This window comes from Podarcis raffonei, chromosome 8 (assembly GCF_027172205.1).
Source record: "Podarcis raffonei isolate rPodRaf1 chromosome 8, rPodRaf1.pri, whole genome shotgun sequence".
Taxonomy (NCBI): domain Eukaryota; kingdom Metazoa; phylum Chordata; class Lepidosauria; order Squamata; family Lacertidae; genus Podarcis; species Podarcis raffonei.
This window is the reverse complement of record NC_070609.1, coordinates 29,854,266-29,867,920: the sequence shown is the minus strand read 5'-3', so window position 1 is coordinate 29,867,920 and position 13,655 is coordinate 29,854,266. Positions and strand designations below refer to the sequence as shown.

The 13,655-nt window shown below is 44.6% G+C and overlaps 1 protein-coding gene and 1 long non-coding RNA gene across 3 annotated transcripts in view; one reads left to right on the top strand and one right to left on the bottom strand.

Moving 5' to 3' along the window:
• LOC128418820 (uncharacterized) overlaps positions 1–3,026 on the top strand; it is a 52,234-nt gene extending 49,208 nt beyond the window's left edge. The window contains exon 4 of the long non-coding RNA XR_008331765.1: positions 1,583–3,026. This is a non-coding gene — a long non-coding RNA (uncharacterized LOC128418820). The remainder of the gene's footprint in view (positions 1–1,582) is intronic.
• The window catches only part of LOC128418817 (angiopoietin-2-like), a 30,257-nt gene that overhangs the window by 11,518 nt on the left and 5,084 nt on the right, over positions 1–13,655 (bottom strand). Inside the window, exons 1-3 of one of the 2 annotated variants that reach the window (XM_053398879.1) lie at positions 8,447–9,549; positions 7,925–8,003; positions 1,010–1,278 (exon numbers count right to left, since the gene is read on the bottom strand). The exons of the other annotated variant lie outside the window; for it this stretch is intronic. Coding sequence (XP_053254854.1) covers positions 1,010–1,278; positions 7,925–8,003; positions 8,447–8,560 — 462 coding nt within the window. The 5' untranslated portion in view covers positions 8,561–9,549. Of the gene's footprint in view, positions 1–1,009; positions 1,279–7,924; positions 8,004–8,446; positions 9,550–13,655 lie in introns of those variants that run through there. 2 annotated transcript variants of the gene reach the window in all.

Genomic DNA, 13,655 nt, shown 5'->3' with positions numbered 1-13,655 from the left:
GAATCCAACAGGGCATCAACAGCTTTGCTGTGACCCACCTGGTGTGGCTTTGTGACCTGCCTGTGGATCCTGATTCATGGTTGAAGAGTAAAGTGTGCATAAAAATGCGTTATATTAGGGGAAGTTGCTTCATAAAAATGTATTTATTTGGCAAAATTGGACACAAAGATGTGCATATTAGGAGAAATACTAAAATGCTGGTGAATATTCATGCAGCCTTTTTTTTAAAAAAATCATAAACTGTAGAGAACTGAACTTAAGAGTGAAAAAATGATAAACCTAGGGAAACTGAAATTGACGGATTCACCCATTCCCAGTTCAAGGCAAAAGCAAGATTCAAAGAGATTTTCCAATTCACAACTCAGTCTTTTAGTCACATTGTGACACTCTAGGTGCATGTTCACACCACACTCAGCTATGCCCAGTCTCTTATGCAGCATTCATTAATGCTAACGGAGCTTGTACAGGAGATCTCACCACCTGACTGTGTTCTTTGTGGATCTTCAGATGACTTATACAGATCTCCCTGGATTCTGTTGCACAAGGGGGCTGGAGGTATGATGCTGCAACCTTCCTGAAGCAAAGTAGATCTGGGTCCAGTCAGTGCCTGGATGGGAGGCTATCCAGAAACCCCATAATGAGTTATTAACAGTTAATGGCGTTTTAGGCTTCCTCCACGTGAACTGGAGTTCACTTTTTGAATAATAAGAATTATATGTCATGGGGTGTGTGGAGGGAATCAGGATTTTAGACATACTTAGGTGAGTAAAGGCCAAAAAAAAGTTGGGAACCACTGATCTAAGGCCATATATACACCATATATTTAAAGCACACACAAAGGATCCTGGAAAATGTAGTTTACCCTCTTACAGGGCTATAATTCCCAGCACCCTCAACAAACTACAGTTCTCGGAATTCTTAGGGTGGTGGGATGTGCTTTGAATGTATGGTGTATGCACAGCCTAGGAGGACATGACAGTCCCTTGCAGATCCAAGCCCCTGGTCTTACCTTCTGTAGCCACTGGGTGTTATTTTCCATGATGTTTTCCAGCTGCTGAAGCCTCTTTACTGGCCACTTGGCCTCGGCTAGGGAGGGAGCATCCCTCTGGAGTGAGTTGGAAACCTGGTATTCGGCAGCAGGCGAGTCACAGCCCCCAAGCTCTGGCAGCAGGAAAGTGTAGGTGCAGGAGCCATGCTGCAGCTGGTGCTGGAGGTGCCTTGCAGGAGCATCCTTCCCCTTCACATGGGGGCCAAGTCCTAGAACCACTGGATTCACCCCTGCCCAAACAGGGAAGAAGAAGAGATATGCCAGTGCTCCCCAGCTCCTCATATTCCAGTCCTGCCTCAGAAAGCTTCCCTGTGTATCTGAGCTCCTTCAGTCCCACGCTGTGACCTATTGCACCTTCCTCTGAAGAAGTATGACAGGAGACAGCCTTCAAGCACTCCGTGTCTGCGTGCAGGGAAGCCCCGTCAATTGCTTCTCCAATCCCTGGCTCACGTCCTCCTGACCACTGCAGGAAGTTTTATTATTGTGATTTTTTAAACCCTCCCACCATCTCCCTCCTCTCTTGCCCCCCTACAGGTTTTTGGAACACAGCCTGGCTTCATTTAAAGATGCTTTGTCTCTCTGCTCACTGAGTCAAGCTCCACTTCTGATGAGATAATTACACCGCAAGAATGTACACTCCAAAGTCAATTGCGCTTGGATCGCTCTGCTTTTCTCCAGCGCACTCCTGTCCACAACCACCCCCTCTGCCAGCCAGCTGGATAAGAGAAAGAAACAAGAGTTTCTGTTTCCAAAATTGGCACCTGGGATATGACTGCACAAGAAATCCTGCTTCAGTGATAAAGCAGGAGCTCAGGAAGAAAATTCCCCCAAAGCAGGGACAATTGGCATGGGAGAACTTAACATTAATGTTTAGCCTTCATAATAGATGCATGAACCATGACAAAAGCATAAACCCTAAACATCAGGGAAGCAGATTGAAGCAAAACATTAGGTGAATGTTCTTGATAGCAAGGGGCTGTTAACAAATGGCTAAAGGGGGTTCTCCTTCCTTGAGGTATTTAAGCAGAGGCTGGATGGCTATCTCCCAGGGATGCTGTACAGTCATAGGTAAAGGTAAAGGGACCCCTGACCATTAGGTCCAGTCGTGGCCGACTCTGGGGTTGTGGCGCTCATCTCGCTTTATTGGCCGAGGGAGCCGGCGTACAGTCACGTGGCCAGCATGACTAAGCCGCTTCTGGTGAACCAGAGCAGCGCATGGAAACGCCGTTTACCTTCCCGCCGGAGCGGTACCTATTTATCTACTTGCACTTTGATGTGCTTTCGAACTGCTAGGTTGGCAGAAGCAGGGACCGAGCAACGGGAGCTCACCCCGTCGTGGGGATTCGAACCGCCAACCTTCTGATGGGCAAGTCCTAGGCTCTGTGGTTTAACCCACAGTGCCCCCCATGTCCCCTACAGTTGTACAGTCATACCTTGGGTTAAATGTGCTTCAGGTTGAGCGTTTTCAAGTTACGCTCCGTGTCAACCTGGAAGTAACGGAGCACGTTACTTCCGGGAATCACCGCTCGCGCATGCGCAGACGCTCAAAATGACGTCACGCACTTGCGCGGAAGCGGCAAAACGCGACCCGCACAGTCATGTCTTACATTCTACTCAGGATGCAAACGGGGCTCCGGAACAGATCCCGTTCGCATCCAGAGGTACCACTGTACTTACATCACACATTGAGCAAAGATAGCCTGTTTCAGGCCAGGTCCCAGCTAGAGGGGGTCCATAATAAACCCAAGTTTAAACCCCATTTAAGGCTAGCTCACCTAACATACATATATTCCCTTAATCCTTAAAATAGCCCTGGCAGGTCACCTGAGACCTCACAGTTGATTTTACCCAGCAGCTGCACGGCCCACAACTCACATTCAACAGCCACTGCAAAACACACTCGTCACATCTGCTTTGTCTAGACGTAGGACTTCCCTTTAACATCCCAACCCTTTTTTCTTACTCAAAACCTGTTCTCCAAAACTGCCCTTTCTTTTTTTCTTTTTTTAAAAATGTATTTTTATTAAAGATTTTCTTGGTTTACAAAAGTATGTGCAATCTCTCTCTTTTTTTTCTAGTAACATTTTTTACAAATCAGTTTCATTTGTTGAGACATTCTGAGTAGAATCCCAAACATTTTTTTAAAACTGTGTTTCGGGAAGATCTACTGCTCTATCCTACAAGGCTAATTAGGAGCGTATTTGTTCCAATAAATGTTTATGGCTCCATTCCATGGAATCCCACACAGACTGTGATTTACGGTATCTCCCTTTTCTCTTATTCTTTTCTAAACACAACAACTTCTCTATATCCCTGCACGTTCCCAGTTGCATAAATGCTGGTTGGTCCCTTCTACATGTCACTAAAGAAACTTTGAATGAACAGTTTGAGAGTCACTTGTCTGCATAGGTCTGGTCTGAGGAATCCCAGCCTCCTGCATCCAAAATGAGATGGGGAAAAGCTAGACCAAATGGAAGAGGTTCCTTTGTTTGTGTCAGTGCACACGAAACCTGTAAAACGTGCCAATTTCTGAGCAAGAGGATGCACATTTCAGACTGTAGTTGGTTTCTCTGTGGGTGGGGCTTAAGGACTGAAAGGGTCTTGGGTGAAGGGACCTATGATGGGTCCCCTCCTGTCAGTGGGTCCTGGTAGACTTACTTGCCATGGGATTCCTGGTTAGAACTCCAGAAGTACCTAACAGACTTATTTATTGCCTTTCCCCATAAAATAAAATAAATAAAATAATAATAATAATAATAATAATAATAATAATAATAATAATAATAATAATAATAATTGTCAGCACTTAATGTGAGGGAAGACCTGGTGAAGGGTGATCTATTGGGTAGTGCCCATGATAGTAATTACAGTGGTACTTCTGGTTAAGTACTTAATTCGTTCCGGAGGTCCGTTCTTAACTTGAAACTGTTCTTAACCTGAAGCACCACTTTAGCTAATGGGGCCTCCTGCTGCTGCCGCGCCGCCAGAGCACAATTTCTGTTCTCATCCTGAAGCAAAGTTCTTAACCTGAAGCACTAATTCTGGGTTAGCGGAGTCTGTAACCTGAAGCGTATTTAACCTGAAGCATATGTAACCTGAGGTTCCACTGTACATCTATGTCCTAGCCTCCACAAATCACAGTGGATACCAGTGTTTGCTCGGGGGCGGTGTGTGCAACCACTCTGTGGGACTGGACAACAAGGCAAACCACAGTTATTTTTCCCCTTTCCAAATCAAACTACAATGTCAACAATGTGCCCACACAAAGCCTCATGCGGCTGTTGTTCTGTACTCCTCACTTTTCTCTGTGCTGCCTCTCTGTGTTCTTCTGTGCCTATGTTCCTTCACTCTGGTTCAGGAGTTTTTAACCCTAGGGAATCCATGATTAGGCACCCATAAACTGGGTGCAAGCCATGTAATAAAATAAAATGTATGCAATATTTTGTATCTGCATTTTCTAAGGAGGGGGTCCATAGCTTTAATCAGATTCTTGGAAGGGCTCGTGAACCCCTCCCAAAGGTGAAAAACCAGCGCTCTAGGTCAATAGGCTTTGATGCACTAAAGAGCTCTGGTGATTTTATTTATTTATTTTCATTTGTTAAAGCAGAGCAGCAGAGGAGTTTGTGGCTTTTCTAAGTTAAAAGTTTAATTTAACTTAAAAAATAATAATCTGCAGCTCTGCATGGGAGGGAAAAAAATACTCCAGAACTCTTAATCACTGTTAGTACTGCCTGGGGTGTGATTGTCTGCTAAGTATATTTTCACCTGTAATGCCTACTGAAGGGCATCCTCTACAACACTAAAAAAAAGTACGTAGAAAGTCAAGACAGCCAGCAGGAAGCTGCAAATATATATATATTTAAATAAATATACAAGCTACTCAGCCACCCTTCATTATTTTAGGAAAAGAAAGTGCAACAAACAAACCCTGCTCCCCTCAAAAATGTGAAACTAACATCGATTTTAGTGTTTTACTTGGCCTAATAAAAGCATTGACCTAATATGGACCATGGAGTAAAGTAAATCACTTTAATTCCCCTCACAAAAGTCTCTGAGCTTATTTGTCTGCAATTTGGCAGCCTTAATCCACTCTGGAGGAGTTATTGTGTTGGCAAATTTCATCTGTTTCTGCCAAATGGGAAAAACGTTATAAGAGTTTTTAGAACCGCATAAAGAGTGAAGAGGGAACACGGGGTTTCATTTTGACACAATGGCTCAGAACCCAAACTACAGAGCAAAGAATAAACATATATAATTTTTTTTAAAGGTGAAGCCTGGGGCCTGTGCACACCCCTAGTGTTTTTTGGGATGAGAATTGCTAACATGGTGCAGTTTCACATAGAATTGCTGACAGGAGAAATGTGGAGTCGGGTATGGGGAAAAATAAGTCATTAACTGTGGCTGTAGGAGCCTCTTAGAGGAGTTCAGTGTTTTATCTAGTCATCTTCCATCTAATAACAAAGTCCCAGCACTTCCTGCTTCAGAGTTCCAGCTATGTTGGGGGGTCTCCTGGCATAAGAAGAAGGAATTTGGCATGATGTGATTTTGAAGTGGGGGAAGGCGGATTTGATTCCCAGCTCTACGTTGTTGTGAGTTTGGGGGTGGGGGGTTAGGCTGCATGCCTGTAAAGGTAAAGGTAAAGGGACCCCTGACCATTAGGTCCAGTTGTGACCGACTCTGGGGTTGCGGCGCTCATCTCGCTTTATTGGGCGAGGGAGCTGGCATACAGCTTCCGGGTCATGTGGCCAGCATGACTAAGCTGCTTCTGGCGAACCAGAGCAGCGCACGGAAATGCCGTTTACCTTCCCGCTGGAGTGGTATCTATTTATCTACTTGCACTTTGACATGCTTTCAAACTGCTAGGTTGGCAGGAGCAGGGACCGAGCAACGGGAGCTCACCCCGTCACGGGGATTCAAACTGCCAACCTTCTGATGGGCAAGTCCTAGGCTCTGTGGTTTAACCCACAGCGCCACCCGCGTCCCTCCCGCCACCCGCATCCCTCCCGAATCCCTTCTAATTCCTGGATCCAAAAAGGATTAAATTGTTGGGATAGCCAGGCAATCTTCTTGGTAATGGCCCCTAGGTACAGGTCATTAAGGTAATGAAGGAAGTAGCTCTGTGCCAGAGGGAAAATGGGTGGGCTCCCCTCCCTCAACTGGCTAGTAGTTAGAAGGACAAAAGCCAGAGTTGAGGGGTGTGAGAGGACTAGAAGTTAGAAGCAGGCTGCAGGCAGAAGGCTGAGAGGGAAAGACATGTCTGATTTCTATTCGAATTCAAGGCTGTGGCTATGAGAGAATCAAGACCCTCTTAGGGTGTTAATGCTGTGATTAACGTAGGTTCAGGTTGCATATACAGTCATACCTTGGGTTACAGATGCTTCAGGTTCCATTTTTTCGGGTTTCGGACCGCCGAAACCTGGAAGTACCGGAATGGGTTACTTCTGGGTTTTGGTGGTCACGCATGCACAGAAGCGCTAAATCGCACTTTGCGCATGCGCAGAAGCGCTGAATTGCAACCCGCATATGTGCAGATGTGCCGTTGTGGGTTGCGAACGTGCATCCCGCATGGATCACATTCACAACCTGAGTGTCCACTGTATGCGTAAATAAACCATATAGCATAAAGACACCACAGTCTCTGGTATCCCTCATTCCACAGAAACTGAACCTTGGGTAAGTGCTTGGAACCCCCGGAATCTTGCACCACTCAGAGACTGGGGTGGCGTGCAACAATATTTTCTAACTTGGCTCTCTGCCCAGGTGAATTTGTTTCTTACAAAGTGCTGTACATATTCAATTTGCCTCTTTCTGTCTTTTTCCCCTCCCCGCCCCCCCACTTTGGACATCCTGTCTATATGTCACTTCATCTTGGGCCAAAGTCTGGGAAATGTTGTAGGCCCCCGAAAGTTTGGGATATTAAATGAAACTGAAGTCCATCTTTGAAAACAGACTTTAAAATGGCATTTTCTTCTGTTTAATATAAAGAACCTCAGAGATCCATCTAGTCCAGCCTCCCGGTTCACACAGTTGCCAACCAGATGCCTTTGGGAAACCCATAAGCTTGACACAAGTACAAAAGCACTGTCCCCTCTTGTGATTTACAACAACTGGCAGTCTGAGGAATACTGCCTCCAACAGTGGAGGCACAACATAGCAATCATGGCCAGCAGCCATTGATAGTTTTATCCTCTGTGACTTTTTCTAATCTTTCAAAGCCATCCAAGGTGGTGGCTATCACTATGTATTGTGGGAGCAAATTCCATAGTTTAACTACATGCTGTGAGAAGTCCTGAAGATGCTGTTATCTGTCCTGAATCTTCCAACGTTTAGCCTTATTAGTTATCTCGGAGTTCTAGTATTATGAGAGAGAAATAAATTTCTGTATCTACTTTCTTCATACTATGCATAATTTTATATACCTCTGTAATGTCCCCTCCTTTCTAGTTGCAGAGTTTGAAAATGTTGTACGTTGGCACATTTCCTTCAATATATTAAAAAAAGTATTTTTGCTGAGCCTGTGGGAGTATGAAATTTATGTAAAATGGAGATGATTAAATAGTCAGTTCAAGGGTATACAGCTAATAAGCTAGTATTCCTTTAAGTGGTCAAGAGTCTTGTTTTAAACAGCCCATTCTGCCCTTTATTCCCCCTCCTCCTGAGAAATATCTTGCAAAATAGTTCATCTGGGTCACTGGCCCCTTGCATATTTTAAATTTTGCGAGATGTTTGTGTGTGTGGCTATGCTCATTAATATCCCTGAAACACAAATATTTTGGCTAGCATAATCACTCTGATTTAGAGGTCATCGGGAGTAATATTTCTGTCCAGCTCTAGAGCATTTTAAATTGCAAGGCTCCTTATCCGGGCTGAATGTACAGTCTGTGAACATTTGGAAAAGAATCTGCCACAGAACAGATGCTTGGTCTAGAAGCCGCCTCCAGGCCCAAGAATTACCCTGTAGCGCAACAAAAGCAGGTTCAGAAATAAGCCAGAACATTTATTGTGTAAAAAGGTACAGGATTTCAGCAGGAATTTGCAGGTGATGCGTTGATTGGAAACAAAGGAGTATGTCCACCACACTTTTGCAGGTACAAAGGACTCAGCTATACAGCTGCAAATAAAACATTTAAGTGCAATATACAATGTGACACTAGATGGCAATGGTGAGCCTTATGGAAAATTCAATGTATTTTTTAAAACATTCTTTAAAAAAGCATTTTCAGAATGGTTTTTATACGTGTGTGGATTCCACCAAAGTGTCCTGAAAGTGGAATCATGTGTAGCCGCTCCAATACCAACATGAATGCAAATAATGATGAATGCATGATTAAAAGGGCTTTTGGAGCCCCCCCCCCAATATCTCTGCCTCCAAGGGGTAAACAAAGTCTTTTTTCTCACCAGGTCAGACTCTCCTGCTGGAAGACTTTGTACTATCTTCTCTAACAAACTCCAGCACACCACAGATGCCAATCCACGGTCCAGAAGAACACTGACTTGAGGATAATCTTTCATGCTCAAGCAGAATAATATCCAAGTCTTTTCTGGAAACTGAAACTGATCGCCTACTTAGGGGATTATGTCATGTACATTAAACATATAATTTCTATACATTCAGGCTTCCACTCTCAGTTTGGAAAGTGACCCTGGTTATGATGAATAGATTTTGGCTGAAATACAGGATTGAATTTGGATACATCTCTGGAATGACTGCTTGGTTTTTACAACAGTCGCTGTGATCACAATCTCAAGCAATTGTTGTTCTGGCTTCACTTCTACACGGGTGTGGAGCTGAAGGAAGCTGCTGCCAGCCAAACATTGGAGTCCGAGTATAATGGTAAGAGCCGGGATGGGGAACTTCCAGCCCATGGGCTAGATGTGGTCCAGGGGGGATCTGCCCCTGGCCCATGGACTAACCTCCTCACCCTGCCCCCAATGAAGCCAATGGGAGGCTATTTTTGTCATGAACCTTGCATCTAGCAGTGACCCAGGCAGGTTCAAGGCTCAGAGCTGGCTGATATGGAAGATATGGAAATAGTATGTTAGACTGTTCAGCAGGGGTCACCTGCTTTCCTAGGCCAGTGGGCACATTCGGAATTTTGAGAAAGTGCCATGGCACCAGTCCCAAAATGGCTGCCATGGAGTGGCATAACACAAAATGGATGCAGAAAGAGAGACAGGCATTGTCTACACTGACTGGCAGTGGTTCTCCTGTGTTTCAGGCAGTGCTCCCTTCACAGCCCTACCTGGAGATGTCAGGGTTTGAACTTAAGACCGTCTGCACGCAACGCAGATACGGTCATTGCAGGTTGGGATGTAATCCAGATCACATCCACTCCCCCCCTCCCAACTCTGGCTAAAAACACCAGCTGGGTCTGATCGGATCTGACAGTGCCACAGTTCCTTGCCATCTGCTTTTTCTCTGTGCCAGACAGCAGGAATGGCTATGAAGTAATGGATGGCCAACACATAGCGCATGGAAAACTCCAGAAGTCTGCTGGGGGGGATCTAGCTGCCTCCCCCCTTGCCCCCCGCAGCTGTTTAGATGAGAAGCCAGGACTTCTGGCATATCCATAACTTGACGAGACCCTTGGAGCCTGAGCTTGGCGAAAAGGAACCAGAGTCAACGTGCTTTGGCCTGTTCCTCACCCACAATGGAAACTGCAGTTTTACTGTCAGCATTTTCTGTAGGTGAGAAAGAAAGTCTTCCACCTGCATAAAAAGGAAAACAAAAGCCCCAAGAGCCATCCATCAGGCTGATAGTTTCCAGCTAAAGTTCCAAATGGCTGCATGGGGGAGAACAAGCAAAGGAATGGAGGCAGCTGGAGCAAAAGAGAGAGAGGTCAGGGCACGCCATTCAGCTGTGAGGTGAGCCCAGCTGCAGTGCAGAAATGTCAGGTGTGGAAACCAGTTACTGACTCAGCCATCACTCTTCTCCCTCCTCTACACTTCAAGGTGGGCTGCCTGCCATATGTATATGAATTAGCACTGCATTATCATTTGTGCGTGGTATGTTCATCAGCTTATTCATTTTTATTTTTTTCAAGAAAAATGTAAGGAGAGCCCTGCTGCCAGTGGCCCATCTAGTTCAGCATCTTGTTCTCATAGTGGCCAAACAGGCCCCCCACTCCTGATTCCCAGCAATGAATGTAAGGTGTTAAGTTATGGATGTTAAGTTGTGGGTGAACATATCAGACGACACGGCGATTCTTCAAACAGCTCTTGTTTATTCAGAGGCCAGAACAGAACTGAACTGAAGGGTTTAGCCAGCCTGCTTATATAGAGCTCCACTAGAACGCAACAGTAGCCATTTTCTGTAACTATCCAATCACTGAATGTCACTTTCGATCCCTTATTTGCATATGTGGACCTGAACTATCTACAATATCCCCCTGCTGGCCAGCCCAGGATGAGAACTTCAGTACATAACATAAAAGTTACCTTTGTACATTAGGCTACTTTTTATACACACCCCTCTTTGCCCTCCATTCACCAAGCAAGTCTTCATCAGAGTTCAAGGACACCTTCCAGCCAGGTAAAAGCAATAAAGGACGGTGTGAAGCAGGGCGGGTGATAGGTACGGTATGTCCAGAGGAGAGTCAAAAGGGCCACAAAGAGAGGCTGAAATGGACACATTCTGTAATGTTTACAATAAGTCAATTCTCTTTATTACTTCTCTCGGTTGCTGCCACTCATCCACATCTAAAAGCCTCTGCTGCTCCCATATATGTTTTGAGGGGGGAGGCAGTTGAATTTTTCTTCCATCGTTGGTGCTCAGATCAATAATTCCCAGGGGACAACGCAACAAGGTTTGTGTGGACCACCATCAGCACTCGTGCGCTATCATTACAAGCTGGGAGAGAACAAAGCCAAGACCATCTTTGCTTGAGCAAAGGAGAGTTCACCCATCACCTGTGGTGATGGTCATTTAAAAATGTATCATTTTATAGTTTTTTTTTAGAATAGCAATTTATATTTTAAACTCCTAAACCTCACAGCTTCTGAGCATAGCAGCAAAGGGCAAGCGTAGGAAAGAAAGTACAGTGGTACCTTGGTTTATGAACTTAATCCGTTCTGGAAGTCCGTTCTTAAACCAAAGCGTTCTTAAACCAAGGTGTACTTTTTCATAGCAGTGGGGGACTCAATTTACAAATGGAACACACTCAACAGAAAGCGAAACATGTTCTTATTCTAAGGCAAAGTTCACAAACCAAAACACCTACTTCCGGGTTTGCAGCATTCTTAATCCAAGTTGTTCATAAACTAAGCTGTTCTTAAACCAAGGTACCACTGTACTTCTTTACCTGTTTGACAGTTCTCTGTATTGGACTGACGATTAAAAACACCACAGAAATGAGACCAGAGTGGCTCAAAGTCTTGCTTGCTGCTGTGATGTGTGGATAATGTAACTACACTAACAAAACCAATCCAAAATCCATTCCCAACCAAACTAATCTGATATACATAGATATATTTAAATGCTATTTGCAGCATCAGCAAAAACCAAGTTGCATCTGTGTTTTCTCTATAGTGTTCACCCCCATTTATGCCATTATCCCCTTCAGCTCTCCCTTCCCCAGAGGAAACTGACAGAGAGGAGGAACTCACCCATCACCCCCATCTCTGGAAATTCTCATTATGTTTTCAATCCCACTCATTTATTTTGGAGGGGAAGGGGAGGGTATGCATTGATTTGGCATTCCTTCTTCCTTATGCTGTTTTCATCAAGCACAAAAAGGACCCCACCTAGTTTAAAAGCCCCATAAATTACAGAGAAACATTTCCCCCCATGTAACAGCAAGGCCCCTTGGCTATATTAATGGTGGTATTGGGGCCTTCTGCCACTCTTCAAAGACCAGGGAACATTCCTTGGCTGCACAAGAGAAAAAGGTGAGCTACTGTTGATTTGCAAAGCCCTAAAGTATCCTGGGTTAAGTCCAGTGATAAACAGAAATCCCCCAAGTTAAATATTTGGGAGTCAAGCGTATCCGTTCAGTATAAGCACCAATTGCAGCTTAAAGCACAGCTATGAAGTGCTGTTTGGGGTGGGCCCCTCATCCAGGGGACTGGCAAGATAGTTTTTCTGTTCAGCTTTTCTGTCACCCAGAAAGGCAGTGGGATAGTTGGGTAATTACCCAACTTTGGACTTGAACGGTCTTATGAACAACTCCTCTAATCACTATCCTCATCATCTACAATTTAAAAGATAAGACGGTTCCTATCTGCAGGCTCACAATCTAGTAGGCATGATACAAAAGGAAAATGGAAAGGAAAGCAGAGGGAAAACAGGTGTAAGAGCAACTGAGCTAACACCAGGAAAGGGAAGGAGCCAAACCAGTCTCCCTCTTGCCATGAAGCTGCCCTGTACAAAATGGCAGCTCTGTATTGGTCCATCTAGCTCCGCAGATCTACCAATCTGGTGGCAGCAGCTCTCCAGAACTGCAGTCATTGTTCTCTCCTAGTCACATTTGGAGATGAGTGTGATTAAATCATTTAGATGGCTGAGTTGGGATTTGAACCCTGGTCTCCCTAGGCCCTAGTCCAACTCACTAACCACTACACCACACCGGCTCACAAAATTAAACTGGTTTTGGATGCAGATTTTGGACGGCTGTGGTATGAAGTAAACACACAGCCTTCTGCCCCTCTGGCACCCATCTCCTGTCTCTGCTCTGAAACATGCGTCCTCGGGTGCGAGGCCTTGCTCTGAGGTTATCAAAGCCATGGGATGAATTTGCAACCTCACACCACCACACTTTATTAATAGAGGCAGCTCTGCCTTTCCTATCTATAGGAGACAGTTGTGCCCCTGTCATGCCAAACAGCTGTCACAGAAGACTATGGCAAATGTCACCCATCAAATGCTTGTGATAGCTTTCCTTGAAAGCAGCAAGGAGGTGTCATAAATTTGCTCGTGATTATGCAAAGCAGGCCCCTCTCTAGGGTTGCCTTCAGATTGTCCATCTTTTGCAGAATGGATTTGGGTTAGTATAATTAAAGTGGATTACAGTGCTCTAGTGCAATAAATCCCGTCCTGCCCCCATTTAAAGGAATGTTGCAATTAGAAAAGTGATGAGGAAGAACTGAAAGTGTGAGATGAACAATTAACTGGGATGATTAACCATCACACAATCAAATCAGAATGAATTTTGAATGAACGTTATATAACTTAATTCAGAAAAAATGCTCAATAAAGACTGGACTTAGTCTAACGTCCATTGTGATGGAGAATGGTTGGGGCAAATCATGGGATTTATTTTTTTGACTCAGCACTAAATATTAAGAAATAAGTTTCTCTTCTTAAGAAAAGCACACAGTTGAATATTGCCCAGGAGTATCAACCACTTGGGAAAGTATGAGAGTGTAAAAAAGAGGTATCACTTGGGTTTAAGGAATTCTGTTCTTTTCTCTGTCACTGCAAAATCCTTTGCTCCTCCCATATAAGCCCCACTGGCACAGATACACCTTTCATGGGAAAGGAGACACTGCTCCTGTTTCATAGGCAGGAGTACAGGAAGCTGCCTTACACTAATTTGGCCCACAAATTCATCTAGTCAGGACAGACCCAAGACATTTTGCTGCCTGAGGCAGAGTGGCAAATGGTTCTCCA